The sequence below is a fragment of the Manihot esculenta genome, chromosome 6, assembly GCF_001659605.2.
Source record: "Manihot esculenta cultivar AM560-2 chromosome 6, M.esculenta_v8, whole genome shotgun sequence".
In the NCBI taxonomy this organism is placed as follows: domain Eukaryota; kingdom Viridiplantae; phylum Streptophyta; class Magnoliopsida; order Malpighiales; family Euphorbiaceae; genus Manihot; species Manihot esculenta.
In genome coordinates this window covers 27,327,710-27,353,347 of record NC_035166.2, presented here as the reverse complement: position 1 = coordinate 27,353,347, position 25,638 = coordinate 27,327,710, and the positions used below count along the sequence as shown (strand labels likewise).

At 33.8% G+C, this 25,638-nt stretch overlaps 4 protein-coding genes and 1 non-coding gene across 8 annotated transcripts; 1 reads left to right on the top strand and 4 right to left on the bottom strand.

Annotated features, from left to right (window-relative positions):
• Nucleotides 1-966: 966 nt before the first annotated feature.
• On the bottom strand, nt 967-3,022 carry LOC110617535 (pentatricopeptide repeat-containing protein At3g60050). The gene has a single exon (XM_021760391.2). The coding sequence runs from the start codon at nt 2,605-2,607 to the stop codon at nt 1,165-1,167; it is 1,443 nt and encodes a 480-aa protein (XP_021616083.1). The 5' UTR covers nt 2,608-3,022; the 3' UTR covers nt 967-1,164.
• A 3,931-nt stretch (nt 3,023-6,953) lies between these two features.
• On the bottom strand, nt 6,954-9,452 carry LOC110617082 (low-temperature-induced 65 kDa protein). 2 transcript variants are annotated; one of them, XM_021759686.2, is made up of 5 exons: nt 9,291-9,452; nt 8,987-9,202; nt 8,463-8,864; nt 7,521-8,282; nt 6,954-7,442 (listed from the first exon to the last, which is right to left on the bottom strand). In XM_021759686.2, the coding sequence occupies exons 1-5, from the start codon at nt 9,364-9,366 to the stop codon at nt 7,378-7,380; spliced, it is 1,521 nt and encodes a 506-aa protein (XP_021615378.1). In that variant the 5' UTR covers nt 9,367-9,452; the 3' UTR covers nt 6,954-7,377. The 2 variants fall into 2 exon arrangements, with proteins under 2 accessions (XP_021615378.1, XP_021615377.1); XM_021759685.2 differs by having other exon boundaries at nt 8,987-9,205; nt 9,291-9,450.
• A 395-nt stretch (nt 9,453-9,847) lies between these two features.
• On the bottom strand, nt 9,848-9,919 carry TRNAD-GUC. Its single transcript has one exon. It is a non-coding gene; the product is annotated as a tRNA-Asp (tRNA).
• Nucleotides 9,920-10,749: 830 nt separating this feature from the next.
• LOC110617067 (protein SHORTAGE IN CHIASMATA 1) lies at nt 10,750-18,212 on the top strand. 2 transcript variants are annotated; one of them, XM_021759664.2, is made up of 8 exons: nt 10,750-11,242; nt 12,219-12,290; nt 12,394-12,480; nt 12,566-12,634; nt 13,360-14,568; nt 14,820-15,323; nt 15,981-17,615; nt 17,699-18,212. In XM_021759664.2, the coding sequence occupies exons 1-8, from the start codon at nt 10,907-10,909 to the stop codon at nt 17,795-17,797; spliced, it is 4,011 nt and encodes a 1,336-aa protein (XP_021615356.1). In that variant the 5' UTR covers nt 10,750-10,906; the 3' UTR covers nt 17,798-18,212. The 2 variants fall into 2 exon arrangements, with proteins under 2 accessions (XP_021615356.1, XP_043813551.1); XM_043957616.1 differs by lacking the exon at nt 12,219-12,290 and having other exon boundaries at nt 10,751-11,242.
• A 495-nt stretch (nt 18,213-18,707) lies between these two features.
• On the bottom strand, nt 18,708-23,380 carry LOC110616535 (girdin). Of its 2 annotated transcripts, none has more exons than XM_043957617.1 (7): nt 22,719-23,380; nt 22,359-22,559; nt 22,152-22,274; nt 21,911-21,948; nt 21,663-21,765; nt 19,364-21,558; nt 18,708-19,121 (listed from the first exon to the last, which is right to left on the bottom strand). In XM_043957617.1, the coding sequence occupies exons 1-7, from the start codon at nt 22,788-22,790 to the stop codon at nt 18,929-18,931; spliced, it is 2,925 nt and encodes a 974-aa protein (XP_043813552.1). In that variant the 5' UTR covers nt 22,791-23,380; the 3' UTR covers nt 18,708-18,928. The 2 variants fall into 2 exon arrangements, with proteins under 2 accessions (XP_043813552.1, XP_021614620.1); XM_021758928.2 differs by having other exon boundaries at nt 19,364-21,525; nt 22,719-23,361.
• Between the last annotated feature and the right edge of the window lie 2,258 nt (nt 23,381-25,638).

The following is a 25,638-nucleotide window of genomic DNA, read 5'->3' as shown; positions in this document are numbered from 1 at the left end:
ACTATAATCATGCAATTAGTAAGATTAAGCAACTAATACATCTATCAATATTTACTTCCTATATTAACATATTTACTTCCTATAACCTATAACAGGCATGAAATTGATGAATGAAAAAAACCAAATGCCTTACTAATTGCTACCGAAAGAAAAATTAAGTTGCCAAAAAAAAGAGGAAGACTAACAAACAACAATATTTGGTAATAGATAGTAATCTCCATCTTATAGCATGTAGCATCCACTGGTCAGACCAACATCAAAAATATACAAAGAATTAAAAAAGGCAACATATGTTAAAGTTTTCCTCACGGGGCTGCATAACCGAAATTCTTATTTTTATTATTTCATGACAAGATGGAAGGCCAACCAACGCTTGACCTTGACATTAGCCATTAATTACATAAGAAATTTAACAGCCCCAGATTTTTGTAACTTATAAGATTAATAGATGATAATATTGCCCAATAAAAGGGCATACTCACTTTCCACCCATACAAGACATTGGAAGACTAAGTGCATTCTACTAAAAGAACCCAAGCTTTGGAAATGCTTCAATTTTTATTGTCAATTTTTGGACCATATTTTTTTATCCCCAAATTCTTCTCCAAATATTTATCAATGAATGCCAACTGCTTTCTAAATTGAAAAACAAACATTCCATCTATTATTTTTTAGACCAGAAAATTGATCAACAATAAATATGATAACAGTAAAATTTCAAAATCCAGATTCAAATACAAACAATTTTTTTCCCTCAATCTTTTGGACAAAATTTACTGAAAAGCAGGATATTATCGTAATTCAAGGTGTTCAGAAACATGCCACTAATTTAATGCAGGTAGTGAGCATCAAAGCAAAAAGATTAGGAGAAATAGATGATACATGCAACTATATCTCATTAGTTGCTCCACAGGAATTCCCAAAGAATGACTTTACTTAAGGAAGCGCAAAAACAAAGATAGGTAATTATAAAGAAAAACAGCTTTCTTTTCCATTTCAGTTACACTCAATGAACAAAGAATGACAAGGTTAAAATTTACCCTTTTAGTTTCCAGGACATCTATTAAGGTCAGCAGGTACAAGGATCCAACCTGAGCCAAGCCTATGAGTATTATGCCAGTGAAGTTAACCATTAAAATTCTCCACTGGAGACAGCCTATTACTTCAGCACCCTCTATATCCTTTGAACTTTGAGACTAGATGGACATTATGCCCTTTCTCTATCATCTGTCTTATTACTTTACGAGCTTCAGAAAGCTTTCCAGCATGCCGCAAATTGCACAATAGGGTACTGTACACAACAAAATTAGGATTACATCCTCTGGATTCCATTTCCTGGAGCATGGAGCAGGCCTCCTCAAACCTCCCTGCCATACAAAATCCACGAATCATAGAATTATAGGTAAATACATTTGGTAAGTTGCCCCTCGCTTTCATCTCATCAAACAACACCTGAGCCCTTTCAAGCTCTCCCACCACTATGTATCCAGTGATCATTACAGTGTAACAAACAACATCTGGCATGCATCCATATTTTATCATTTCATCAAAGAAATACTTGCAGGCTTCTAAATTCCCAGCTCGGCTCAATCCATCTATCAAAGTAGTGAAGTGAAGGACATTTGGATCGATCCCAACTTCCTTCATATGATTCAAAAGATTAAGTGCTGCAAGTGGCTTGTCCCCTTTACCAAGAACATGGAGAAGGATATTATAAGTATAAAAATCTGGTGAAAATCCACTCCTACCCATTTCATCAAGCAATCTATTAAACTGATCCAACTTCCCCAATCTATACTTTACACACATAAGAATATTATAAGTTAGAATATCTGGGGAATGACCCTCAACTAGCATCTGCTGATGTACCCACTCAATCAACTTGTAGTGATGAACTACAAAAAGTGAATGTAGAATTGCATTGAAAGAGTGCTTGAATGGCCTATAATTGAATTTCTTTGATTTAATGAACCTCTCCACGACTTTTCTAGCCAGTCCTGCCTCACCACAACTACAGATCAATATGTTAAATGTCCGTGCTGTAGTTGGGAACCCATCCTCAACCATCTCATCAAGCAATCTCCACATTGCCTTGAACTCCTCACATTCTGCTAATATCTTCATTATCAAATGATATGTATTCGCAGTGTGCCTGTAATTTTCCTGCTGACCAGACCACAAGAAAAAAGTATACCCTAATCTAGCAGACCTTTCTTTATTCTCATAATTTATGTTCTTCAAAATCCCCATAAGGACTTCCCTGACAAGAAGCCCCGACATCCTTATATGCAACTGACTTAATGCTGCTTTTGCATCGAAGCCTAGGCCATCTTGTCTGAGAATATCAAGAACGCTTGCAGCATCCCTCCTCACGTGCTCAAAAAATCGGTGCTTCAGGGTGAAATGCTCTTCATTACTGATTTCGTATCCAGAAGAATCAAAATCTGAATATCTGCATACTCTCTTCAAGGGTTCATCAATGTGCTCAAATCCATTCTCACTTTTATCACAATCAAAACTATAGTCACACAGTTTTCTCGAAATGTACGAGCTAAACGATAACCTATAAGGAGCCATCCTTGCAACAAATAGAGCTATAGTGTTCATTGTTCGAGTCGATTAGATCCATTATCTCTGCAACCTTGAGGTACTGAACATATCCAATAAACCCACCAACAAATTGGCGTTTCTAATGCACAGAGTTCAACAACCCTTATAAAATCGAATTGAAAAAAACCCATAAAATTGGGAAACCTCCATGCAGAAAATTGCTTAATTTGAACCGGAAATGTTCATTGAATAGAAGTATTACTCGGTAAATTTTCCCAAGACAACCAGAGAGAACTTCTAAAAAATAAGCAGACTTCGGAGTTACCTGGTACAAGGAAGCTTGTGATTGTCCAGCGCTCTTAAGCTGTCTCAAGTCATGGCCTGAGTTTTCGTAGTGTTTCTCTGCAAGGGTTTTGATACGGATGCAGGGAAGCCAAGATATAAACCCAGCCCAGCTGCGAGGGACTGAGAAGGCAATCTTGTGTTATCACCGAATAGAATGCTCTTAACGAAAGCTAATCGTATAACGCCACGTAAGTAATGTATTTTCTTGAAAATACCTTTTTTTAAAATGATAGTTTTCTCAATTAATTGGCGATGTCGTTTCTAAAACTAAACACCAAAAGTATGCCCAAAGGCACTAATTTAATAAATTAATTAAAATATGTTTGAATTGTATTAAATAATCTTTATAAAAGTTTTATTTATATATACACATGCATTTTACTCCATCGTTATTCTAATTTTTATCCAATTTAATTTTTTATAAAAACTAGAAAATAATAGTTATTTTAGTTGAAAATAAATTTTTAATTATATCAATTTTTTAAATAGGATGAGAATAAAAATAAAATTATTATTATTATTAATATATTTCTGAATTAAATATTATGAAAAAATTAATGTGATTATACTTAAATAATATAAAATTAAATAAGTTATACTAATTGATTAATTCTAATATAAAAAAGAATAAAACAAAATTCTGAAACACCTAAAAAAGTAATTTATAATTAAATGTATTATTAATGTCGCCCTAATAGACTTATTTTGCAATTGATTAATTTGTAAGAAAAAAAGGAAGTGATTGAAATTTAACGCTTAAGTCAATAAATTAAAAACAAATAGCGAGTGAAATGAGAAATTTTGTATCTCGAAAGTAGTGATGTAAAAATATGTATTTTAATATTCATATTCATTCATTTTTATACGATAAAAAAAGTATAATTGATTATTAAATCTTTTAAAAAATTTAATTAGCACCGACTAGTAAATAGAGATCATGTAATTATAGGTGTAATGAGAATTTATTTAATTGTATTCTCTAATAAATGATAACTTTTTATGAAATATCGCTTCATAGATAAAAGAATAAATTTTGATAAAAAATTGAAATCTGTAGCATTCTAATTTTATTTTTCACATGTGAAATTATATATTATTTAATTAAATTTTTATTACGTAATTCTATTTTCGTTACGAATCACAGTTATTATTATTTAATATCAATTATAATTTTAATAATTTAAGGGTACATTAGTATGAAATAATAAAAAATATATATATAACTCGATCATGATTATATTAGAAATTTAACTATTTTATTTAATAATAAAAAAATTATGTAATATATTACTAATTTTTTGGGATAATCAACGATAACTTGATATAATTATAATAATTTATTTTAATTTATTGCTAGTTAAATATAATTACTCCCTGTTCAAAAAAAAATATAATTACTCAGTTATCATTCCATATTAATCTATTAAATATATTAATTAAAATGATCATTTATTGAATCCTCTAAATTTATAAAATTATGATAATTAAATATTTTATTTTTTTATAATTTTTATTCATCTTTTTATTTTTAGAGGTTTTAAAATATTTTTTTTCTATTATGATTAATGTACAAATTTATTATTACAATTCATTTTATATTTATAACCACTCATTAATTAATGAATTATTTTTTAATTCAAACCACATCTTTGTTAATAAAAATGATTTTGCTTTTCAATAAAACTTAATTTTTCCATTTTATATTAAAAATAATATAATTAAAAAAATAATAGGAAAAAATTGACATTTAATTAAAATTATTATTATTTTTTAATCTATATAAAAACATAAAGTGAATAAAAATTATAAGATAATAGAGTGTAAATTAATTATATAATTAATACTTTATTAAAAAATAAAAAAACAATTCAATTTATTGTTAATTGTATATGATATTTTGCTAATTGAAATTTAAATTTTCATAAAATGAAAAATATAATGGCTGAATTTTTAATTTATAAAAATTTAAACTGCCGTTAGAGCACTCCGAGACTTAGCCTGGTGGAAAGTGCATCTTTGTAGTCTTGTGAGGTCAAAGGTTCGACTCCCCCACCCCTTGTTTCAAAAAAAAAACTGCCATTAAAAAAATGCCAAATATGTACAATATGTGTGATCTTTTTTTATAATAAATTATCTATAGTATGAATAATTTAAATTTAATTATTATGATTTCTATAAATAAAATGTTAAATATATTAAAATTTTAATTTAAATATTTAATACTCTTTATCCTATAATTTTATTAATTTTACATTTTCACATTTTTTTAACTTTTCAATTATTTCATTTTAAAAATATTAAATAAATTTTATTAAATATTAAAAAATATTTTAAATATTTATTTAAAAATAAATAATTAATAAAATATTTTTTAAAATAAAATAAAATAAATAGAATTATAATAATTTATTTTATATATTATTATAATAAAATATAGACAATAATTTTTAAAAAATAAAAATTACAAAATAAAAAGAGTATATTAATCCAAATTATTGCTAATCGCCACCCAATCATCAAATTCTACTCTCTTATTATTATTAGAATGAATATTTAACAGGTTTAATTTAAAATTAAATTAAATTAAATAAATTAAAAATTAAAAATTTAATGTTTATAAAAATTGAATCGAATTAATTTCAATTCAATTTAATTGATTTAGTTTTTTAATAATTTTTTTTTACTTTATTTTAAATATTTTTAAAAAAATAATTAAAAATTTTCAAATTAAAAACTAAACAAACTAAATAAAAATTTTAATTAATTTAATTTAATTTAATCAATATTTTTAATTTAAACAGAATATTATTCTCCCTTAATTATCATTGTTGCCGCCACAACCAATGCTACCGCCTAATGATCACCGTGGCCGCTTTGCATTACATATTATATATTAAAAATCGATTATATTTATATTCTTTCAAATATGGTAATGTAATGTTTAATATATTACTTTTATATTAAAAAAATTATTTATTAATTAATTTTTTAATTTTAAAAATATATATTAATTTAACTCACCATTAATTTTATCGTTAATTTTATTTTTTAATAAAACATATTAATTTTTTTCTCTATTAATTTTATCATAAAAAAATATCATTTTTTATATTTTAAAAAATATATTAATTGATCACTCACATTTTTAAAAATTTATTAATTAATTTTTCTATTTATTAATTAATTTTTTCATATTAAAAATATTTTAATTTTTTTATAATATTTAATGATTAAAATTAATAAAAAAAATTAATTAATTAAAAATTTTAAAACGTAATGTATTTTTTAATTTAATAATTAAAATGAATAAATATTTTAAAATAATTTTAATATATTTTTCAAACCTCAAATCTATTTAAAACTGCTGAAGTCAGTGTGAACGAGTAAGGGATCATTGACCTTTCTGGGGTCATGAAGACAATCCCTGCCCCACTCCTTTGATGCGAGTAAATCGTATTGGTTGGTAGAACCTTTCAATAACCAAAAGAAGGCGGCCTTGGTGGCTGCATCGCATTCATTAAGTGAAGGGTGCGGTTGGCCAAGAGATGGGTAGAGGCGAGAAGCACGCGTTCTTGGATAACCAGCTGAATGAAAAAACCTGCCGTGTTGGCATTCTTTGGTCTTTCTCCTAGAGATGCCCAGAGAAATTCATCCTTGGTTCTATCTTTTTTTCCCCGAATATAAAGAGGGAGATGAGATTTCTCCTCCGACCTACCTTGCCTATTCTTGCTCTGGAAAGGCTTAGTCAAAGGCCTGATCTTGTAACCCAATTAACAATGAATAATAGAAATGAATAGGCTAACATTACATATTTAATATTTGTACACAAATTCAGATAAAAAGTTCATGACTTAAAAAAACTCGCATCGTCTAAAAAAATTAAATAGCAATTTTTTAGATTATAAAATTATATTATATTATATTAATTTTTCCTTTATATTATATATTAAATTTTCTTTTATATTACAAAATTTCGTTATATTATATTATACTAAACGTAACCCGTGCTTCTTAAGCTAAATTTAAAGCTTATTAATTTTAAATTAGTTTTATTAGAATTTTTGAAAATTGTAAAAGATTTTGAATTATTTATTAGGACAATGCGGAAAAAAGGCACTTGAATTATTTATTACAACTATTTATTGAAACTGAAAACACTGACCACACAGCAAGCAAAACAAGGCCCCTGTCATCCCGAATAATCGCCTCCATAATGTAGCAGCATCAGCTTTAAACAATGGGAGTGTCGTCCATGGTAGCTGTCAGGCCAGACAACCAGATATCTTTTCACGGGAGGAAACAGAGGGAGACGGCATCAAGCAAGACAGGCGAAAATACGGTTTTCACTCCTTCATATACATAACACGCACACAAGAGAAGATGCCTTCTCTTAAGCAGAATCATCTCCATTCATCTTTATTCATATCACACTCTTATCAAAACAAACTAACTTCGATTTAAAAAGCAAGCACGCACTCCTGCTCAATTTCCTGATTCTTGAAGTCTCCTCTCTGTTTTTTTCCCACTAGCGGAAGCTGTTTCAGTACCTGCAGAACCAAACACCAAAAAGATGACGAACAATAAATTTCCATTTTAAATTGAAGAGTACCAGAGATTTCAGGTACCAGCAGAGGAATCCAGTGAGTGCTCCGGAGTCTCTGTGCCTTTTCCGAACAGCGAACCAACTACCCCTTTAACCTTTTCCACCATACCACTCCCAGAAACGTGCACAGAGCCTGTATTCACACGTTCTCCAGAATCCTCTTCCATACCTCCCAATCGCCTGTTCACTTCCTCAGACTCCGTCACTCTTCCCATCGGCTTATCTGCCTTCTCTGCATCTGGCTTTTTCTTATGTAAAGCCTCCGAAATCACTTCAGACAAGGCCCTGTCCTCCTCACCAGGCTTCAACTTCTCGGTCACATAATCCTTCACTGACACCCCTTTATCTTGGTCGGTAGCCTTGTGTTCTACTTCTTTGTCACTGCCAGTGCGAGTTCCATGCACTTTTGACATCACAGTGCTTCCTGTCTCGGCAACTTTCTCATAAACGGGAGTCAGTTTCTCCGTCACACTTGTCGCAATTCTCCTCCCATATTCCAGGGCTGGCGCTGCCTTGGTCTGGTCTTGTCCTCCATGCATTTCATGTTCCTTAGCGTCGTCTTTCCTGGCGTCAGTCAGGAGAGCTGATGTAGGATTTTCTTGGAACGTCATGGGTATCGGAGGAGTAGGCTCCGGAGAGAATTGGTCATGGCTTCCGGTGGGAAAAATAGACTGGTCGTACTTTCTAGTAGAGAGATTTTCTTCTGTTACAGGATTTGGTTCATCTGAGAACTTCATGTTGTCAAAAGAACGAAGAATTGGACCAACTTCTACTTCTTCACCACCTGCAATTAATGTGATATAACATATAAGCAAATCAACTAAGCATTTAAACACTGAATAATTGGGGGGAGAAAATTTACTGAAATGCAAAACAGTCCAATAATCTCTGATAAGTAATGGAGACTCCTACAAGTTCTTACACATTTGAAAAACAAATATCGGATGGATACTTGCATGATTACCTGCACTAGTTGGATCGGAGACCTTTGTCTGATAATTGGAAGGATCATGCTCCCCAGGTCTGGATTTTGGGGCATGAGGATCCTCCTCCAAGCCTATTGGCCTGTCCAAATTGACTTCTGGTTGTCCACGAATCGCCTCTTGTTCCCGAGCGAAATTCCCAATTGGATCAGTACCTTTTGTTTGTTCCATAATCCCAGGCGCAATGGATGCAGGCGTACTTAGTGGAGTATAAGGCACTTCCTTCATATTACTGGTATTTCCAGCAGCGACTTTAAGTTGTCCTCTATCTTCATCGTGTGCATGGATAAAACTCTCCATTGGATCAGTTTCTTTGGCTTGGAAGTCTTTCGAAACATCCTCTTGCCCAGGCATAGAGCTCCTAGTAGGAGCAGACTCGGACGCTGCAGATAAATTTCAATCATATTCGACATCAAAGTTTTTATTCACAATTAAAAATCTACACATGGATTTTTTTATTAGATAGTGTCAATATAGATAATCTCAACTTTGAAGCACTATATACCTGATCCTGCTCCTACATTGTGAACTTCAGGGTCATCAAATTCTTCATCATCTTCCTCGTCCAGGTCATGATCATCAGGTACGTGACCTTCACGGGGTAAGTTCTGGTCATGGTCGTGACCATGGCCATGCAATTTGAGAGTGTCCTTTATTTTCCTGGCCTTAGCCTTCACCTTCTTCAACACCGACTTCTCTTGGTGATGCTCATTTTCGCCTTCTGCTACCAAATTAAAAGAAAGAAACATTACATCTAATTGTTAAAACATAAATTTCCATTTAGAATTTCAAGGAGTAATAGTCCTTACCTGCAGCATGAAGACCAGCATGGTGCTGTTCTTGCTCGTAGCGATGACCATGTGGGCGTTCCATTTGTGAATCCATGTTGGGAAAAAGCTAAACTGCAAGAGATGAGAAGTGCACCTCTTTGCTAACGTTCCTCAAAGAAGACAGAAGGGGTAAAACCAAGGCCAGGAATTTGAATGTTTATAGGAGGATGTAAGGTGCCACATGTCAATGGCTGTGGCTCCCTACAGCAGAGACACGTTTTATGCTAAACGACATGTCTCCAGGTCCTTACACGTACTTGCAGCTAGTTGTACACGCGGAGCTATGGCCACGGAAAGTTTGGATCAATCTTTATCGAAGAGCTTATTAGATAAGTAGATGGGGAAATGATCGCAGCCTGCTTAAAGTCCATCGATTGCAGTTGCGTCTGATATGTATAAACAGAGGAACACAACGGACACGTAGTATGCTTTATGTCGATGAGGTGGAACATTTAAACTGGAATGTGGATCATGATCTTGCAAACGAGCTTTAAAGGTGGGGGCATCGAAGAGTAAATAACCGAAAAAATAAATTTCGCCGTTGCCGGGGATCGAACCCGGGTCACCCGCGTGACAGGCGGGTATACTCACCACTATACTACAACGACATCACGTTTCTAGTACAACACGTAATATAAAATTAGATCAATATTAATATAACCAGCAAATTTCATTTAGTCCTAACATCATCAATTAAAAAAAACAGAAATTAAGATCCACATATTGTGAAGTAAATAACAGACGCATATAAATAACTAAAAAAACCCTATAAAATGAATCAAACATTATATTAACCACTTCAAATTTTGAGTGGCCAATACCAAAATAATAATTCACAAAGGGAGGAAGTTGTTGGGATGGTATTGGTTTGCTAAAATAGAGTCGCCTTCTTTTGTCTTGCGGTGTATGCATGCTTCATTAAGAAGAGAAACTCAGAGGTCTCTTTTTTTACCATCCTCTTTGTTGGATGCGATCCTCAAATGCCATAAATATCGATTATGAGCTTTTCTCTTTGATCTTTCCACAAAACTCGAGAGCTGATATGTTTTGGTGGATCTGTTGGTCGGTAGTGCTGATTGAATTAACATTTTTTTTCTGTTTTTTCCACGTATTTTACCTTTTTTTTTTTCTTTAGAATATTCACATGAAAATTGTATGAAAATCATTTCATAAATTTTAATATTTTATTAACCTTAATATATATATATATATATATATATATATTAATATTATTTATCTATAAATTATAATTAAATAATAAAAGTATTTATAAATTTAGTTTGATAGTAAATTTTATAGCAAGTGTAACTTAATAAACTTGAAAGATTTTAGGATTTACCTCTTTAATTTTTAATTTCATCCGAAAAAAACGTAAATAATTTTTAAGAAATATTTATGGCATAAAAATTATTAATGAGTTACTAGTTTATGGCTTAAAAATTTCACCTTCGTTTTTAAGTGGTTGCATTGCTCCAACACCGCAAGCACTGTTTTTTACCCGGTGGCGCCAAATTCAATTTCCTTTTGAAAAACCAGTCCGTTACCTGTCCCTTTTTTCCTGCCTTTCATAGCTAATACCAAACAATTCAGCAGAAATGCGAACTCGATTTCTCAACACAGACTACTTCACCTCTTATCCCTCTCCAGAAGAAACCCTAAGCTTCCTCAAGCTCCCAATTCCTCACCTCCCTCCTCGTCTCCTGAGCTTCGAAGAAGATTTCTCTCGCTTCGATTCCCAAGCAAATATCTCTCTTGAGGTGGAGAGGTTGCCGATTGATTCAGCTCTCTCTAAGTTTATCTCACAAGTGATACCTGAAATAATTGATGTTGACTATGAAGATTTCGAGGATCATCAGTTTCGTAATGCAAAGCTCTGCGCCGATGAGCAGCGGAAGTTTAGCTGGGGAAGTGACGAGATCCGATACTCCGAGGTTGTTGATTTAAATTTTCGATATAATTTTATTTTCCCATGAAATTCGTTTATTATACTAAAATTTTGAAAATACGAAAGATTAAGTTGGAGCAGAAAAGATAATTCTCATCATTATAACTTAAAGCAGTCAAACGCGGGTACCCTTTTTTTTTTCTTTTTTAATTTTCCTATCTTTTAAGTTGATTAATATCTTCAATGCTGGTTAATCATCCGCATTGAAATTTGACCCAACCCCCACCCACATTTATTTTTCTTTTGGTGTTTTATATTCCTTCTAATTAGATTTATCAATTATTTTTAAGATTGGATGTTAGAGCCTAGAGGTAAAAGACCAGGTTCGCGCAACCAAAGCTCTGAATTGCTTAAAATAATTGATTGGGATTCTTTCTCACGTTTGGTATCTTATAAATTAGAAATTATTTTTCGAATGAAGTAAAACCTTTTCGACTCTTGCCCTGTTTTTCATATTTGTTCGCTAGTTCTACCGTTTCTGAAAAATAAAAAAAAGGTTTAGGTAAAACCAATTCCATATAATTAGAGATATAAAATTTCAAATTAATTTTGTAGGCTCTATCTGTGTCAAGTGTGGATTTCGAATGAATTTTTCAAGTTTTATGGTATTCATTTGTTCCAAACAACCTACAAGTCAAACCAGAATAGAATCTACCATGGGAACTGAGGGAGACGACACTTGTGTTGGTTGCTGGGAAAGTTTTGAGAGAAGCATATGATTCAGACATTCAATTTCTTTTGTAATCATTTTGGACATGAATAATTCGAAATTATCACCTAATCTATAAATCTTCGTCTTGTTCTGTTAATAGGATGGCGCTTGATCTTGTCTAGCAAATGGTTTCTAATGACTGTTGGTTCTGAACTTTCATTTTGGAAATTGAGTTAAAATGAGTTTGAAGTTACTATAGTTTGAGCGTTGGCATCTCATTAATTGTGCACAATCCTGTGTTTAATTCCAGAAAGAAGCCAAGCCTCTTTTTGAAGATACAAAAGAGGGGATTGAAAAAGCATATGGACATGAATCTCTGGAGGTTAAATTTTTATAAGCATTCCAGTGCCCTTATTGAATGATGATAATTGCTTTAATTATTTTCTGTTTGGAGGTTTTCCCTAAGTCCAGGCAATGCATTGCAGAAAGATGGTGAGATTACAGTATACGAGAAGCATATGCAGAGGCTTGAAGTCATCCAATTTGAAGCACCAGAACTCGATGAATTCTCGGTAAGTGAAAGTCTACAGCAGTCTGTAAGATCTGCATTTTGTCAGAACTCTATTCATGTGCATAATGTTTTTTGTGATTTTTCAGGAAAATGTTTGCGGTTTTGAGGAGAGCATGCGAATTCTTTCTGGAGTTCCAGAGTTAGTGAACGGTTCGGTGAGTGCCCAAGTCACTTTGCTTAGCTCATAGTTTTTGTACTATCCACCAGAAGTGGAAGTGATTGTGGTCTCATTTTTTTAGTCCCTTCTATGTAGTCAACAGAGAACCCTGCTTGTTCAGTGGTTATTGCATAAATTGCCTTGACATATTCCAGTATTTGGGTAGATTCAGTGTTTTAAGTATTACTTTTTTTTTTTTCTGGCTTCTTGCCTTTTGTTTCCAAATTCCGGAAGTGGGTATTTATGTGCATATACATTGCATTTGATTGGGTAATGTAAGTTTATTACAATGAGAAGTTTAAACTCGTCTATGGTTGATTTTTCTCACCACTATGGTTCACTCTGGAAAATAGCTTGAAGCGCATTAGTTCAGATTATAACTATAAATATTACGCTGATTGATAAGAGTTCTTTGTTTTTTTTCTCTTACTAGTTTTCCATTCACCGATTAACTAGTCAAAGAAGGATGTAAAAAGGAGTAAATAGGCTAACTATTCAGTTAAGTTTTTAAAAGATAGTTTACAATGTATATCATTCCTCATAGCAACTTGCTTTCATTGCTTGCTCATATTCAAGTTAAGATCAGATGTTTGATAACAAGATTTTCCTATTCCAATTTTAGGGGATTCTGTACATTTTACTATTTAGTTTTGCCACTTGTTTTTGTTTACCTTCCCTGCAGTGATACTTCATCTTTTGATCTGCTTGTCTTTCTGCATTCAGGATATTTTCAAGCCAGGGGTTAAATTGCTGTACTCTGAGAAGACAAAAGAATCAGTTTATTCAGTTGAAGATGTTACTTTAGATCATGACATGGATATAAAAGCTTGTGTATTGGAAGCTGATGATTCCGGTAGTGAACATATGAACTTCCATTATTACGTGTTTCCTTTTTTGGAAGTTGATGAGATAAGTCTGAGGACCTTCACAAACCTGTCCATGGAAGATGAACTATTGTCATTTCTTGAAAATACAACCACTCAATGGAGTCCAAACGATGACGTCCTTGGAGATGGAATGGAGCTATTTGCATCAAAGCCATATGATGTTCTGGAGTTGTTTTCAAACCATTGTCTAACAGAGCAGCGTCTTGAAACTGAGCTGGAATCCATAGATAAAATCCTGGTGATGGATATTATAAGCATGATCGAAAAAGGGGACCCTGCTTTACCAACAAGCCCACTTGTTTTTCAGGAATTTGAATTCCTTGAAGTGGACTCATCTGAAATTTATGAAGTCTTCTTCAAGATGCAAACAACTGAGGAGCCAGAAACAAGTGAGTGGATGTTCAGAGCAGACAAGAACTTTAAGAATTTCAATGAATTGATTGTTAGTTGTGAGCTTGCTCTGGTGGATGACACTTTTAAGTCAATGCCTATACCTGTTCATTCTGACCATCACAAGGTAAGGTCATTGCACGCCATTGTTGATGAAATACTAGCTGAATTAAAGCCAAAACACCTTTCAGCATCCGATGGGATATACTTGGATTGGCACCTCCTGGAAGAAGATAAATGCAACAGTAAGATATTATCCTTATATCAGAATGTATTGGAGTCGGATTTGCACAACATTGATTTTGATCGGGGCTCTTTTGACAAGGGAAAGTGGGTGATGGATTTTGTCTTATCTAACGATGCTTTGGATGGGCCAAAAGTGGAAGAGTTTAAGGAATCACCGGTTATCTTTTCTGAAGGCATTTCCAGTGATCAACTTTTGGGAGTTCCTACAAGTAAATTGTTGGACGATGGATGCTCAAAATCTGGAAATGGGGAGCATTTACGTCAAGAAAATTCTGCGAAGGTGATCTTATTTGAATCTATGTCAAAATTCAACGATCTTGAATTTTTCTTGAATCCTGGGAAGGTCACTGGTGATGACATAAGTGAATCTGCTGTCAAGGCGCATGGTACTAATGCTACATTTCCCAAGGTAAAAATTCTTCACAGTTGTATCAGTGGAAATCTGACTTTCCTTAATACGAACAGAATAGAGGTCAACATTAGGGAATTTTCCATATATATGTTCTCAGTTTATCATCATAATGAAATGCTACTGAGATATTTCCCCCGGGAATTAGTTTATCTTTGGCTAAGGCTGTTGTGGATTCTTTCATGTATTGTTTACATATTTTTTCAATTATAATTGTATGTATGAGTAAATTGACACTAACCTTGTCATAGGAAGGAGAGTCTCAGTCTGCCCTTCACGTGGAAAAAAATACGGATGACCAGAAATTGAAAGAAGTGCTCAATGTTTTTCCTACTGAGATCAAGCAACATGCAACAGCTTCGGATAAAGTAGAGCCTACGCCTATAGAGGTTCCTGAAGTGTCCTGTTCAATGAAATCAGAGCAGACTCAAGCATGCATGATTCCTTTCCCTGACACCATAGTTGTTGTGAATACTCAAAATTTTGACAAGGAAATGATAATATCCAGAAGAAGCACGTACCAAAAAATTCTTGCAATGGAGAAAGAGGGATTACAAGTCGTGGAACGTGATATCGATCTGCCTGTGGATGTTGTGATTATTTCGGCCATTTGCTTGGTGTGGTACCATTGCAGAAACATTAGAAAGAAAGCAACTACTGCAGATGAAGCTTCTTCAGGCTTGCCATTTTGCATTGAGAATATTGCTACAAATGTTTTGCCATTGCTGAGTTTCACTTTCAGCTGCTGCATTCTGGTATTTGCTGTCCACTGTCCACTAATTATGGTCACCTATTATTCTCTATCAGATTATAAGAGTTATGCCATCTAGGGAAGTATAAAATTTATGTATTTCCCTCATTTCTTTGGGTTCTTGGAATATGTTGAAGTGATTTCCCTTAGCTTTATGAATAGAAAAAAGAAACACTGTTGGATTCATTGCCATACTCAAGTAGGCATACCTTTTTACTATTGAAGCATTTTAAAGTTAATCCTATATTTTATAAAATTAGTTCTTGCAGCTTCTCTGTATTTTGTATAAAAGCCCCGTCTAAGAGGTTGGAAACATGGTTTAGGGGAGTATGCCTGAAAGTATTTCAGAAGCAGTGCCAAAAAGAATTTCACAAGATTCATATTCTAATGATCCTGATTTGTACTAAATTCTTGGTGATTTGGTCTGTTTGCTTCAACATTTTCTTTTTCTGTTTTAACAAATATATGCCTAAAAATATCACTCTTTTTTTTTCTCCTCATAGGAGATTTGGGATTTACCTTTAGATCTACATATCATTTATGCCAATATGGCAACAAATACTAGAAAGTTTTCTTTAGGATTTCCGTGTCAACAAAAATGCTTCATGGAAAATTTGCTATTCTAAAACTCATATCTTTATCTTCTATTTATTTTTCTCAGCTGTTTGAGGGAGAGATCAACTTCCTTTCCTCTGTAATGGAATCCTCAGATGGACTCTATGCAACAGCAGCAAGCCTGGGAATCGATTTACAGCTTTTCTGTTCCTATTCATCCGAGTTGACTGATGAAATCATATTAAGCAATATCTTGTATGCTGCTAAGTTGTGTAGGGGCATATTTCCTAAAATGCCTGAATCAGAAACTCTTGCAGAATCGTTCCTTACCAAATTTCCTTCGATAAATCCATTGACAGCTCATGCAATACTCTCTTCTGGAAGCAAGCTAATCGAGTTTCTTGAGTGGTCAAATGAACGCAGGATTCTTGCACTCCAACATTATCATGTTCCTGAAGAAAGTATTGTCCTATTTAGTGCTTTTTGCAGCTATGGCGAACGGGAGGATTCTAAATCTATAATGACCGACTGTTCTTCTTCTGTATCCTCGGGTCCTGACTCCAATAAATGTCATTTTAATGTGGCTTCTGAAAAAAAACCAAAAAAATGCATACGTAGCCCCTCGAAAATTGGAATGCATATGAACGATGCATGGCAGTTTGAACCTTTAAACCATTTCCCTGATGACGTGCAGGGTCCTCCTGGAGTGTTAAAGGGAGATGATTGCTGGATGTTGAGAGATACTGAGATACTTGATGATTTGCAATGGCCGCGGCCATCTTTGAAAGATATGTTTGGTCAAAACCAGGGAATGGATATTGCACAGACAGTGGATTATTCTACTATCTCCAAGCCACGTGATTCCCATAACTCAAAGGTTCCTGTAATATTAGATGAAGTTGAAAATCCAGGGTTATATTTGAATGATAAATTTTGGGGTCAAGATGAAGGATCAGAAATGGTAATCAATAACAAGTTGGACTGGAAAAATACAAGCCAATCTGAGAATCCGCATGAGGACTTTCTAGGTGAAGTAATTAACCTCACTGATATAATCGGTAAGGATGTTCCTTCTATCACTAACTCGATGTATTTCTCAACTTGGCTGCCAGAAACAGAACAAGACTCCACAAGAAAGTCGGCCGCAAGAAGATTGTTATTTGGTAAAAACAATTGCCCTACTTTTCCTTCGGCTGCTGCAATTAACTCTGTTTCAGATTTATTCTCCTCCGTAAAAGATCACAGAAAGAGTTCACAAAAAAACAATAGTTATGCTGAAAATGACATGCCTTTAAAACGCACCAAAAAGCAATTAGAAGATATATTAATGCAAGGATCTGTAAGAAACACCAAAGAGCTGGCGTTCAAAGAGGAGGTATCACATTATGGTGGAACACCTCTCTCTAAAGCAATTCATTCTGCCCATCCACAACCAGGTTCGCCCTGGACAATAGAGTTTCTTAATAGAGTCCGGGAAAAGAGTAGAATGCGGCAGCAGTCTTTTCCATGTGATACATCAACCCCCGATTTTGGATGTTCGGGCGGTATTTCTAAAGTGACTAAGAGAAAAAGTCCATCCATTCTTGAGTTTTTCAAGTACAAAGGGGGCAGTAATCCTGAGAAATTACACAATCAAAAGAAGCAGAAGCAGTATAAACAATTCCCAAGCTCATCCAATTGTGGAAGATATTCAGCTTCTTTCCTTCCGACAAGGACACCCGCTGATAAGAGATCAAGACAGGTGTGATTTGAGATGCTTTTGCGATATTATATTTTGTACGCTTTTATTTAAATTTATTATCCTAAGATACTTATCGCATGCAGACTCTATCTTTTGCAATGAATGAAAGCGGAAGCCAAACTAGGCTTGTCTGGAGCGATGGAAGTGCACACCGACAAAGCAAAAAGTCGCGGAAGCAATAAATAACTAAGAAAGTACAACCAAGGAATTGATCGTAGAATCATAGCTAGGGTCTTGTTGATGAAGTTAGAGGTTGGTGGTTCATTTTTGTAGCAATGCTATACTCTTATTTCAAAAATCTCTAATGAGTTCTTAAAAAAAAAAAAAAAAAAAATTCCACAACACCACCATCCATTTATAGTACAGACTTTCGCTAAGCCATCTTTTTCTTGTAAATTCTACAACAGTGCTATCATTTTAGTGATGAGTAAGTCTATGGAAAGCTCAAACTCATGTCAGTTTGAGCTTTATAATGACTGGATTAAATATTATATTTAGATTTATATATTCATTGCATATGCTCCTTTAACTAATTCTACTAAAAACTTATATAAATATTTAATTTAGTGGTTATTAAACTCATTACCATATGAGGTTGAGCATATACTGGATGCAACTTGTAGGGATTAAAACTAGAACATAGTTATGATGCAAGAATTGCTTCTATAAATATTTTAAATGCAGATTATCATTTTGCATGTGCGGCTCAGCCCACCTTGAGAATTTGGTTTTTCAGTGTCATAAAGAGAATTACTGAACCATTTGTTTAAAGCGCATGTCCCGCTACCACACCAAATCCCAGTTAATCTCAACTATGCTTCATGTTATTCAAGATATAACATTATATCTTTCCTTTGTTTTGTGTACCAAAGGGGCCCCAACTTCACAAAATTCTTATCTACTCTAATTTGGAATTCCAGGACACATTAAACGCTACACGATTGGAGGTGATGTTAATGAGAAATGTCATAGTATGATAGTAAATATGAATTTGCCGCTATATTTTAATTCTTTACAGAGATTTCTGATATTTGGCATCCCTTTTTTGTTTCATTGCAGTTCAATATTTGCATTCCTTGCAAATTTACCATATATAAAATCACATAATAATTCTTCACCAATTCTCCTGTATGAATATCATATACAAAAAGTAACATTATGTATCCCGCAAGAATGTGATGATGAATACAATTTATTGAAGGTTAATTGTTTAGTGAAATTTGGACTGCTGTTTTAGCAGATTTAGCTCAAACAGTTGATAAACCGTTCATAGAGGAAGAGCCGAGAGCAAACATCCTACAACTCAAGGAATGCTAGTTCTTCTTACCGCTCTTGAGGTTGCGTACAGTCATGACAAGTTGTTGTCTTTCACCTTCTACTACTGCAAATTTGAGGCTTATCTCTGAATATCTCTCTTGCATATCTTTCAATTCACTTTCCATGGATTTGTTCCTTTCCCTCAGCAGTTCCATTTCAGTCAACAATTCAGTAAGGTTGCTGTCATCCCTGGCATAGAAAATGTTGACTTTCAGATCTTTGTCTGAGCAAATTTTTCATTTTTTTGTGGATACATAATTTGAAAGTGAATAGAAACAAAAACATCAGTAGATGCACTCTGTTCATTTAAAGAGAAGGTTCCTAGCCTTATTTCAGTCAGTACTAGGAAATTAAGGAAATAAAAAAAATGCAGTAGACACAGCAAAGGCACAGCGGATTTAGATTTCAATGAGATGGCCTTGAAATTGTACCTTTCAAGTGGTGCTACGCTAACTTCTTCCTTGGCAGACATTCTTTCAGTGGCAGTCATCCCAGAATGCTGAATTTTCTCCCTTTTGTATTTGCTTTCTTCAGATTCCTTGACATTTGCAGCATTTATTGCGGCACATCTTGTCCCCCTATTTTCATTATATATTGGAGTGCAGTTCTTTCCCTCTGAAAATGCAGCTACACTGCTATTGTTTTTTAGCTTACTTCCTTCTTTTGTCTTGTGTAGCTCATGCTTTAATTCAAGCAATTGTTTCTGCAGGTTTTCTTTCTCCAGTTCTTCTTTAGACAAGCTATGTTTTAACTCAACATGCTGAGACCTAAGGCTTTCTGCTTCTGATGACAGTTTGTCAACCAGTGTCTCTTTTTCATTATTCAAAGACCTCAACACGAATAATTCTTCTTGGGCCTTTTCTGCTTCCTTCTTTGCGAAAACATAATTTTTCTCCAATTCATCTCTCTCTTGATTCCATCTTTCTATTAGCACCTCTGTTTCTTCAAGCGATGTCTTTTTCTCTGCTTGGAGCATTTGAATTTCCACCGAGAAAGCCTCTTGTTTTTCTTCTTTATGCTTCTGTGCACATCTCAGTTGCTGGGATGTAGCTTCTAGTTCTAATGACATATGCTCTAAGTGTTTTGTTTTCAAATCTAGTTGAGTCGATAGCTCTTCCACTCTTATTCTGTTCTGGTCCCTGACTAATGAAAGTTCTTCATTAGCTTTGTGAAGCCTTTCTTCCAGATTTCGGTTCTGAACATGTAGTTCATTAGCTTCTGCCATTGCTTTAGTCATCAGCTTCTCATTTTCATCAAACTTGCCTGCCATATCTACTGAAAGTCTTCTAAATTCCTCTTGCAGCTTCTCTGCTGTCATAGCATTTTTCCACCTTGTCTTCCTCAAGGCCTCTTCTGCTCGAATGGCTCTTTGTTCCTGCTCAATTTTGGCTTGCATCATTGTATTCAGATCGTTTTCAAATCCCTGTGCCTGCTTTTCCAGTTCTTTATCCATTTCTTTGACCTGACTTTCGAGTTCTTTGATGGAAATCAATGATTCTGAGAATTCTTGTGTCTGCTGCTTTAATTGTTCCTCCAATCTCTGAATCTGTAGTTCAAGTCGTTCAGTAGAAGCCAAAGTTTCCATGGATTCATTTTGCATCTTCAGTTCTTCTACCCTGCTCTGCTCTAACTTAAAAGACAAATCGTGGTTTTCCTGCTGTAAATCTGCATTCTCTTGGGCAAGTTGTTCAATATAATTCTCCAGTTTTTCCCTATCTTCTCTGTATAGTTCAATTTCATCAAAGAGATCTGCAATTTTTTGCTTCAGTAAGCATAATTCACAGGCATCATTTTGCTCCCTTGCTAATTTTTCCAGTACAGCTACTAATCGTTGGTCATCCTCTTTCATGTTGCATTTACATTTTTTCTCCTGAACCTTATCAATATTCTTACTTAACTCAAGCTTCACAGAAAGATGAGATATTTCCATATTCTTCTGCTCCAACATATCATCAAGGTCTCTCACTGCAAGAATCAACTCTGAATTGGAATCTTGTGTTTTCTGTAGTTGCAACTTGAGATCATTATTCATCTCCTTTTCATGACTAAGCTCTCGCTTGATTTCTTCTAGTTGATCCATGGCATCCTTATTCTGAGCTTGGAATCTGTTCAGGGATTCTCCTCCACCAATAAACTTCTGTTGGGACCTGAGTTCTTCATATTCTGTCTTGATTGTGTCTCTCTCCTCTTTAAGGTCGACAATTTGCCTTGATAAATCCTGTGCTCTTCTGCTCTCCTTTGTAATTTGCTTCCGCAGAGACTGCGTTTCCAATTCTGATAATTCTGCCTGCCTTGTTAAACTGGAAATTTCACTTTTAAGTTTTTCAATGGTTTCATCTGAAGCCCCTTGCAGTTCTCTTGGAAGGCTGTTTGTTGAGTCAGCTAAACTTCCATCTGAAGCTGAATCCACTGACCAATCTGTGCTTGATCTTCTATGCAGACGGTTCTTTGTTGTGAAAGTATCAACCATTGTCTTTTGAGGCATGGAATTTTGTCTTGGAGTTGATTGGATGCTGGCATTAGAACCAATAGATGCTTTGAAGCTGCCATCTTGGTCAGCATTTTCGAATGAGAAAATATCCAAGTTCCTGTCCTGTGACATGATTGCAAAGCAGTTCAGTTCAACCTGGCAAATTGGCCATGCATCAATAGGTTCTGATAAAAATGATTTCAACACCTCCTGTAATTAGTGTGAAGGAAAATTCTAAGACAGATGATATTAAACCTTACTTCAGTGGAATTTCTGTAAGTTTCATCTGTGTAGCCATTGCTCAATGTGTTCTTCAAGCTTTCCACTTGGGGAAGTGCGGAATCTCCATTATCTTCAATGTATCTGAGATTGCAATTTTCAATTTTTAAATGCTATTAACAAAGGGGAAAAGGTTAACAACTAAAATGGCAACTGCAAAAGAAAGAAACAAAAGAAAGAAAATAAGAAGAAAATAAGAAGAAAATGAGTTGTTAAGCTTAATTTGTACCTTTGATCGGTACCTCCCTGTAACTTCTGAACTGTCACCTGTGTCCATGAACCAAGATTACTTCACATATGAGGTATGAAGTAAAATTTATAATCAGATCACAAGATCTTTAGCTTTAGAGGCAATTCTCAGAAAGGAGTCAATTGGGGACAAATGGTAGATTCGAGGGACAAATGTTAGCATGTCTCTGTGTGTGTGTGTGAGAGAGAGAGAGAGAGAGAGAGAGAGAGAGAGAGCTGACATGTAAAACTGCACCAGAGTTGGCGAACTTAAGCGGCAGAGAGACGGTCAATGGCTCGGTTTCCTCCGCAAAATCTGCAAAATCAATTGAAGCTTCTCCAAGATAACCTGATTTTGAAGATCCCTGCAGGAAATTGTGGAATTAGCAAGCACGAGCAGACCTGCTAAACCTTGGAAAAGAAAAGCTTGGAAAGTGAGAATTGCGTACGCTAGACACAATGAAATGGTATATTTTCTCATTCAGTTTTCCTGTTTTTGCCTGTCTGATGAGTTTCACTGTTACATATATAGGTTTCTCCCATGAACAGGTTCCATCCTGCACAGCAGCTTTCTCCAATTTGAATGTTGGCTTTCCTACATCCTCTGGCAACAAAGATATAGTCAATGCAGGTTTCTTTAGATGTGGCACCTGAAATGAAGATACAGAACAAGGTGAGTGTTTTTTCCTAATAAACTGGTTAATTGCTTAATCCATTTGGCTACATTATACACTGATTGAATATAGCTGCAATGAAACTAGAAAATACACCGATCCAAAGCGAATCCGTTTGAAATTCAGTATTGGTACCTGAGTTGCCTGAAACTGCAACTTGAAAACAGCTTTGATCTTTTTGTTGTTGCTCCTCCACGACTTAAACATGTTTTTGGGCTTACTCCGGATTCTCTAGAGAATCTTCATAAAAAGTCTCACTCTCCTTAGAATACTCTTAACGTTGGACTGCTTTGTGACAAATTTGATTTTGTTTTGGTCAATTAGGGACAAAACGATGTATGGTTTCTTCCCAACTGTAAAACCCAAAAACAAACGAAAGCTGTAGCAGCGGTTTTCTCGTTGTCTTCGCAAAGTAGAAACGCCTTGATTAGTTTGGAAATTAGGACAGGGATGGTTCAAATCCAGACAGTAAACGGATCCATCAGAATAAAAAATATGAAAATCTTATCTGTACTGGCTTAAACAAACCATGTGATATTATTGTAAAGAACCTACTAGCTGTACTATTATCAGCTTTCTTTTTAATTCAGGAAGGCATGAGGTGCGGAGCTGTAAATGACAAAGATGACCCTACACTTTCAGTGCTATGTCCTCATCACCCAGAAAACTTTTAGGTTAAAAACTTTTGCCAAGCCCGTTGCATGAGAGCCTGCCCTGTCCCGCTATGCGGTGAAAGGAATATCAATACTGTCGGGGGCAAAGAATTTAGAGAAAAAAGGTAGCCCATGGGAGGTTTCTATATTGATGGATATTGCAGAGAAGGAAATTTGTGGAATGGCATTGAGCTGGACCATTACAAGTTTGCCATTGAGAGCGATGTAGGTGCCAAATTTAGAGGTTTATATTACAGCCTGGCTCAAAATTTTAGCTGATAAGCATATACATGGGAGGACTAAGCTGTTCATATAGATCTCTAGTGTAATCAGCCTAAAATGGAGGATTATATTATTCAAATCCAACAATTATGGCAGGTTAATCACTCAACAAATATAAGAAGGTAAACATTAAAAACCCCAGGATTTTTTTTTATAAAAATTTTCATTTAGTGTTACACGAGATTCTTGCTGGTGAAGCTAGGAATCGTAGCAATATGTGCTCAACCAGCAACCACATGTGCCTTTCCTTGCATTATTGCAGTGCCCATTATGGAACCTTGATATTGATAAATAGAAGCAAAATTATTGGGGAATTAAGGGTAAGATCAAGGCTTGATTTTTGACCCACAATTATTTACCAGGATAAGATTGGCCCTTGGTAGTTAAGCATGCTCAAAACTACCCCAAAATATATTAGCACATCCTCCTCTACGAGCATAATGATCTGATTCAGAATTAAAATTGAATTGGTATAATTTAAAATTCAAAATAAATTAACATTAAATAAATTAATTTTAAATCATTAAATTTGACGAAGCTCATACTTAAGAGTGACTGGACCCAACAATTATAATTCCTCTAAAACTTTTAAACCAGTGGCCACCCCAGTCCTCATCCAGCTCATGTAGGGAGCATGTACACAATAAAACACCATTTATTGTTGGACGCCTCATTTGTGGTCAAAACGCCAGCCAAGTTGTCATGTTAATGTGTGGAACCACGTGGGAGCATGTGCTCTCTCCCTCTCTCAACTCCCAAGGACTCCAACAAGACTCGCTTCTTCTGCAACTGATTTCCCAAATGGTAAATATATTAATCAAGTTATCTCTAAGAGGAACAGTAGTATCTGTAACTCCAACACTCTGTTTGAGATGGAATTTTTTAAAATAATGAAAGTTTTCAAAATTTAAAAATTTGTAACTTATGTTTAGGAGGATGTGAGGGTTTTAAAAGTAGGTTTTTTTTTTAGTTTTTTAAAATTTTTTAAAAAAATTTAATTTCAATCTATCAAATTAATGTATTGAGAATTTTTTTTAAAAAAATTCTAAATATTTTTTTAAAAAAATTATTTTCTTTTCAAATAATAAAAAATTATTAAAATTTAAAAACTATGAAAAAACTTATCTTATAAAATCATAGTTTAAAAAATTTTATTTTATTCTACCTCTACTCAAGTAGAAAACTCCCATTAAAGGACATAGCTACTATATTATGAAAGGTTTAACTTATTATTGAGAAAAAGCACCAAAAGGATCAGATTATCTGTCACAATAGAAAAATCCTATTGAATTAAAAGTTATTTAAAAAAATTGAAAAATTTAATTTTACATAATAAGAAAGATTTTAATCAAATAATTTTAAAATAATAATCGATTAGTAAATTTTTTAAAAAATTAATAATTTACTTAATAATTTTTTTTATTAATAAATAATATATTATTTTATAATTAAGAAAAATAATCCATCAAATAAATAAAATCCAATAAGAACCTAAAAATCAGAGAACATCGCAGACCTATGAAATTTTGTAACATAAACTTAGACTTAAGTCCTACGACATGAAAATTCTAAAACTAAATAGAAATAGAAAGGACACTTATAAGTTATAATCGGACTTTCTTGTTAAATTTTCTTTTTTAACTCATCTAAAATGACGTCTAACGACTAAAAAAAAAGAAAAAATCATGATATTTTCTTTTTTTAAAAATTATATCCTTGCATGAAAAGAAAGGAAAAAACCATAATATTTCATTTTTTTTTAAAAATTACATCATTGCATAGAAAGAACTAGTGATCTAAAAAATTATGAACACATATTTGTAGATATGCAATAGCGTCATAGTTAAAATTCATACAACTTCTCACTTTTCAAAGGTCAAACAATAAAGATAAACCGATCAAAAAACTCCATAAGTGATTATCCTTATAATAAAAGTAATGTACTCTTTAAACGGTTAAAAAAGACAAAAAATATATTTACGCAATAAAAACAATAAACACATATGATATGCAAGAATTAATTTGAGTCAAAAATTATTGTGCTTACTAGATCGTCTGATAGCATAAAAATACAATTTTATTTTATATGCAATTCATTCGAAAACAAGAAGGCAAAACTC